At 41.0% G+C, this 6,625-nt stretch overlaps 1 protein-coding gene across 1 annotated transcript; it reads left to right on the forward strand.

Moving 5' to 3' along the window:
* Positions 1–941: 941 nt before the first annotated feature.
* On the forward strand, positions 942–5,606 carry gstt1b (glutathione S-transferase theta 1b). Its single transcript, XM_014127845.3, has 5 exons — positions 942–1,203; positions 3,557–3,644; positions 3,839–3,989; positions 4,489–4,665; positions 5,115–5,606. The coding sequence occupies exons 1-5, from the start codon at positions 1,092–1,094 to the stop codon at positions 5,310–5,312; spliced, it is 726 nt and encodes a 241-aa protein (XP_013983320.1). The 5' UTR covers positions 942–1,091; the 3' UTR covers positions 5,313–5,606.
* The last annotated feature ends 1,019 nt before the right edge of the window (positions 5,607–6,625 follow it).

Consider the following 6,625-nt stretch of genomic DNA (forward strand, 5'->3'; position numbering starts at 1 on the left):
ACAATTTCTGTTATTTCCTTTTCAACTAAAATAGCATATTTTATGACTTGGAGGTAATGACATTTCCCCTCGGGTATTTGTGGAAACCGATAAAAATCTTTATATAGCTTAAATAGCATTTTCAATAACATTCAATATCCAAAAGTGCCCGTATTTGCGAAATCAACCATACATAGCCTGATGTTGTGCGGAGAAGAGGCTGCAGAGCTGTAGGGAAGTCAGGCTGTTGCTCCCCTAGTTGGCCAGCAGATGTAGCCAACAAGCAGCCACACTGTATTTTAGGGCAACCCCAACTAAAAGGGTAACCGAACAATTGTATTTTAGTTTAATTCTTGTAACGTTTTTCATAGTAGGTCACAATAAATTACACATCACCTTGAAATGCATTTGTTGTAAGAAATGTTCTATAGAAATAAAGTTTGATTTTATCAATGTTACATAGATCATGAGCTAACTGTCTGCATGTAGCCTACTTAAGTTATACGGAAGTCCATGCAACATTAGAGTTACGCAATCATTTCAATTGATGAAAATCTTGTTTCGTGTTACGTGTGCATTTTTAACCACTCAGTCACCAGTGGCGGTTCTAGACCATTTTAACTGGGGGGGGGGGGGGCAAGCTGGGGCAAGTTGTACTGTTAGAGGGGCCAGTTACATTAGACATTATTGTTGTCATATCGTTTTCTTCACTGCATTGCAGGCATTAGCAGGCAAAAGACCATGTTCATAATCATCATCGTTGCCACTGTCTAATAACGGATGTAAAAAAAGAACGATAGCAAAAATGTGTTATGTAAAAATGGTTTCATACTCCACATTTAGGGGGGCCACAAGGGGGTCCAACATTGTTGTCACAGGGGCACTGCCCCCCCCCCCCCCAGAACCGCTAGTTTTAGTCACATATTATAATTTTCTATGCGTTCTGGGAAGTGGGCTTGCACCAGAGTTCCAGTGAGAAGAGTCGGGGATCCGCCTCACGCTCCAGGGGTGTGGTATATAGTTCCTGAATAGAAGTAGAACGGTTCCATAAATTCTAGAATTTTAGAAAACGTGACCGTGAAGACTATCTTTTTCTTTGCTTTGTATTAAAGATGGCTTTAGAAATGTATTTAGACCTTTTCTCACAGCCATGTCGCTCGGTGTATATCTTTGCCAAGAAAAACAACATTTCTTTTGATTTTATGAAGGTTTCACTTTTGGAAGGTAGGTTATTGTTTTTATTTTAGAGACTGTGCTTTTAGAGTAGCCAACTTCATTCGATAATTTTCACTGTTAATAGAAGGTTATCTAAAGTTCAGTAGAAAGTCACTTACAGAAGTAGCCTGAAAAGGTATTTTTCTGAAGTTGGAAGTTTAAGTCAGGTAGGCATCTATTCTTGCTTGCACACAAGTAGTCTAGTCTGTTGTAGGTCTAGTCTACCCTAACCCTGTCCTGGGTTTCTCAACTCCACGATACAGCTTGCACTCCCAAGCCATAAGACCGCTGAACAATTAATCAAATGGCTACCCGCACTATTTACATTGACCCCCTATCCCCTTTTGTTTTTGCACTGCTGCTACTTGCTGTTTATTATCTATGCAGAGTCACTTTACTCCTACCTATACAATACCAGTCAAAAGTTTGGACACACCTACTCATTCAAGGGTTTTTCTTTATTTTGTATTATTTTCTACATTGTAGAATAATAGTGATGACATCAAAACTATTAAATAACACATATGGGATCATGTAGTAACCAAAAAGTGTTAAACAAATCAAAATATATTTGAGATTCTTCAGAGTAGCCACCCTTTGCCTTGATGACAGCTTTGCACACTATTGGCATTCTCTCAACCAGCTTCACCTGGAATGTTTTTCCAACAGTCTTGAAGGAGTTCCCACATATGCTGAGCACTTGTTGGCTGCTTTCCCTTCACTCTGAGGTCCAACTCATCCCAAACCATCTCAATTGGGTTGAAGTCGGGTGATTGTGGAGGTCAGGTCATCTGATGCAGCACTCCATCACTCTCCTTCTTGGTCAAATGGCCCTTACACAGCCAGGAGGTGTTTTAGGTCATTGTCCTGTTGAAAAACAAATGATAGTCCCACTAAGCACAAACCAGATGGGATGGCGTATCGCTGCAGAATGCTGTTGTAGCCATGCTGGTTAAGTGTGCCTTGAATTCGAAATAAATCACTGACAGTGTCACCAGCAAAGCACCATCACACCTGCTCCTCCATGCTTCACCATGGGAATCACACATGCAGAGATCATCCGTTCATCTACTCTGCGTCTCACAAAGATACAGCGGTTAGAACCAAAAATCGCAAATTTGGACTCATCAGACTAAAGGTCAGATTTCCACCGGTCTAATGTCCATTGTTCATGTTTCTTGGCCCAAGCAAGTCTCTTATTATTATTAGTGTCCTTTAGTAGTGGTTTCTTTGCAGGAATTCGACCATGAATGCCTTATTTACGCAGTCTCCCCTGAATAATTAATGTTGAGATGTGTCTGTTACTTGAACTCTATGAAGCATTTATTTGGGCTGCAATTTCTGAGGCTGGTAACTCTAATGAACGTATCCTCTGCAGCAGAGGTAACTGGGTCTTCCTTTCCTGTGGTGTTCCTCATGAGAGCCAGTTTCATCATAGCGCTTGATGTTTTTGCGATTGCACTTGAAGAAATGTAAAGTAATGATGGACTGTTGTTTCTCTTTGCTTATTTGAGCTGTTCTTTCCATAATATGGACTTTGTCTTTTCCCAAATAGGGCTATCTTCTGTATACCACCCCTACCTTGTCACAACACAACTGATTGGCTCAATCGCATTAAGAAGGAAAGAAATTCCACAAATTAACTTTTAACAATGCACACCTGTTAATTGAAATTCATTCATGAAATAAGCTGGTTGAGAGGATGGCAACAGTGTGCAAAGCTGGTACCCCTTGTATATAGCCTCGTTATTGTTATTTTATTGTAACCTTTTTTATTTTTTACTTTAGTTTATTTAGTCAATATTTTCTTAACTTTGTTGTTGGTTAAGGGCTTGTAACGGTATTTGGCGCATGTGAGAAATACAATTTGATTTGATTGGTTTAAGGGGAGGAGACAGGTTAAAGAAGGATTTTTAAGCCTTGAGACAACTGAGACATGGATTGTGTATGTGTACCATTCAGCGGGTGAATGGGCAAGACAAAATATTGAAGTGCCTTTGAACAGGGTATGATAGTAAGTGGCAGGTGCAGCGGTTTGTGTCAAGAACTGCAACGCTGCTAGGTTTTTCATGCTCAACAGTTTCCCGTGTGTATTAAGAATGGTCCAACCCCCAAAGGACATCCAGCCAACTGGACACAACTATGGGAAGCATTGGAGTCAGCATGGGCCAGCATCCCGGTGGAATGCTTTCGACACCTTGTAGAGTCCATGCCCCTACAAATTGAGGCTGATCTGAGGGCAAAAGGGGGTGACACTTAATATTAGGAAGGTGTTCCTAATGGTTTGTACAGTACACTCAGTGTAGGTGGCTTATTACAGAAGTAAGTCTGTCATGTATCTCTGTCATTCACTACATTTCAGGAGAGCAGTATGGAGAAGAGTTTGGGAAGATCAACATGATCAGGAAAGCTCCTGCAATCCGAGATGGAGACTTCTGCTTGGCTGAAAGGTTGGAATGACAACATTGAGTGTAGATCAACCATCTCTACCTTATCTGATGAGGCAATGTAATAAGACTACTTAACAAATCCTTTGTGATCCCTGGAGTAGCTAAACATATTCTCATTCTGATTTTAGTAATGATGCTAATACAGTGGTGAGGTAAAGAGTTTCAATGACTAAACGGGCCAATCATCTCTGCAGCATTGCCATCCTGAAGTATCTGGCAGAAAAGTACCAGACCTCAGACCACTGGTATCCAGCCGATCTGCAAAAGCGTGCCCGTGTCAATGAATACCTGTCCTGGCAGCACATGGGCATACGTATGCATGGCTCAAAGATGTTTTGGCTCAGGGTAAGTGATGCTACTACATGATTTGATTTAGAATTGTTTTCAAATTGTTCTTTGGACTTTGTTCAGTCCAACCTAGATAGCAATGTTTACTCAGTAGCATATTAACATCCTTTTTTCCTGTGGTCAAATAAAGTCACACACCAAGAAGATTTAGGTAATAATAATGGTATTATAAACCGGTAAATGTTTCCAGTGTTCCATGTTAGATGTGTGTGCGCGGGCAGTAGTTTGTGAAGAAATAGACTACAGCGTACACATTGCCAAAGCATGAGACTGTGGCTCTTTGAGTTTCACTGACGGAAAACAAATCCCACTACAAGCATTGTTATAAGAATTTGCTGCAGAGCTGTTTTGTACCTCTGTGTCCAAATACCTGTTATGTTAGATTTTGAGAGATGAGGTTGATCTCATGCCTTCTCGTTTTTCATGGCATAATATCAAGTTTCGGCAAATCAACACGTTTGTGTTTTACATTATAAAAAGGCTGCCTGTGTTGTAGCTCTTGATTCCAAAGATCATGGGTGTGGAGGTCCCCAAAGACAAGATGGATGGAGCCCTGGAGGACCTAGAAGGCTCTCTGAAACTCATTGAAGAAAAGTTCATTGGGGACAAGCCCTTTATCGCAGGAGAGCAGATCTCCTTGGCCGACCTGGTGGCCATTGTTGAGATCATGCAGGTGAATTTTTTGCAGATCTTGTCTCTTCTTGCTTCACTGTAGTAGATTAGACCAAGTACGTTTTACATTGACATTCTTTGTCATTTACCAGACACTCTTATCCAGAGTAACTTACAGGCGAAATTCGGGTTTAGTGCCTTGCTCAGGAGAACATTGACAGATTTTTCACCTAGTCGTCTCGGGGATTCGAACCAGTGACCTTTCGGTTCTTGGAAAAACACTCTTAAAACCCCTTAGCTACCTGCAGTGAAATGTCCAAATCAATGACTAAATCTGTGTCTTAGGTCTTTGGTTTGGAGCTGCTTGTTTCCACAAGTGTTAACTAGAACAATTATCGATATATGAAACAAGTATGAATCATCACAAACCTAACAACAATCAATTTTGTTGTAATATATTGTTATATTGTGGGCCTTCTGAGTGTATTTCTGTGTTTTGGTATCCCACAGCCTGTCGGTTCCGGCTTGGATGTGTTTGAGGGGAGACTTAAGCTAAGTGCCTGGCGAGACAGGGTTCAGGCGGAGATCGGGAAGGAGCTGTTCGATGAGGCTCACCAGGGGATTCTTGCATCCCAGGAAATGGTCAAGAATATGGACAGCAGCAAGATGCAGGTCTTCAAACCCAAGATCTTGAGATTCTTCCTCTGAATGCTCCAATGACAGTGCAGAGTAATTCAAATTAAGCTGGTCCTCAGAGAAATAATCAAACTTGATCTGTTATTTAGCCACTATGCACCATGTAACATAACAGTGCAACATAATAACAAAAACAGCTACATTTCCTCTATGGAAAACATTTCCTGTTAGTGCCAATTACATACATTATGTTTTATTCTAATGTTCTAAAAAGCTTTCACTGTTTTTGATTGACTGAACAACGTATTGAATTCAGACAACCAGGTTTAACGTTTGCAAACAATATATTATCTGTTTCAAAGTTGACTGGGTGGGTGTCCATTTTTTGCTGTCTACATTCTTATGAATCTGTGTGCAATTTACTCATACTGGCTCTTCTTTCGCAACAATTGACCATAGACTAGAGAAGTCTGGCACGCAATAGTGCCTTGTTAGCTGTTGCGTAAAACTATCATGCACCCCAATGGGGAGCTGAAATATGAGATACCTTTTCCTCTCACTCCCTGTGTGGAATTCCTGCAAGTTATGGTGCGTGGGCCATTCTGTGAAATGTTGGCAGGGATAATTCCTTATCTCATGGGAGAGAGGGAAGGAATCAACAGCTGGTATTGACCTTCTCCCGACCTCATGAAGTTGTACCCATAGCCCTATAGCACATGCATTTGTGTTAGGGGAAGAGTTAAGTATTGTGTCTTATGTGTCTTCTAAACAATGTTCTGTGTGTTGACACTCCACTAACTTTAACACCATAAGGCCAGTGTGGTTGGTCTTCTATAATTAAACAGTCTTATTGTTTCCTTGCTATGTTGTGAAATGTGCTTATGATTGTGTAGTATTCCAGAGTGGGGATTGCCCTATCTGTGCCAAAAAGGTCAATATGCCTTGGTTGAGGTATAGCACATGAGTTTTGTCACTGACACTATACTTCTGACCTGGGACATGAACCCAAGGCTATTCCCTTTCTCTCAATAAATTCCCCATGCAAAAGCCAGCCTCACAGACTGGGGGGATTATCCCACCGCTACCACCAGTGTTGCAGTTGAGGTGGAGTAACTTGAGTGGGGCTTGACCTTGCAAATTGCAATTATGGGTAATCATCACTCTACCACATGTACCATAAGGTTTAGATATCTTGGTAGAGGTGGTACACTTTCCCCTTATATCTGAAAAGCGCCTTGTGTCAATTCTGATTTGGTCGTCAAGAGACCAACATTATTTGATTCTAAGAGCCTGGCATAATGTGATGTAGCAACCATGCACATTGTATGTCGACTAACTAGACAGATGTAATTCAGTAAATTGTAATTTGTATGTAACAGATTGGT

Source organism: Salmo salar, chromosome 11, assembly GCF_965601325.2.
Source record: "Salmo salar chromosome 11, fSalSal1, whole genome shotgun sequence".
Taxonomy (NCBI): domain Eukaryota; kingdom Metazoa; phylum Chordata; class Actinopteri; order Salmoniformes; family Salmonidae; genus Salmo; species Salmo salar.

What these genes read in the sequence shown, in the direction of transcription:
- gstt1b (XM_014127845.3), top strand. Translation starts at nt 1,092, where the DNA reads ATGGCTTTAGAAATGTATTTAGACCTTTTCTCACAGCCATGTCGCTCG. An exon ending in GACTTCTGCTTGGCTGAAAG is followed by an intron (nt 3,645 to 3,838) that starts GTTGGAATGACA and finishes TCATCTCTGCAG; the next exon opens with CATTGCCATCCTGAAGTATC. An exon ending in CAAAGATGTTTTGGCTCAGG is followed by an intron (nt 3,990 to 4,488) that starts GTAAGTGATGCT and finishes CCTGTGTTGTAG; the next exon opens with CTCTTGATTCCAAAGATCAT.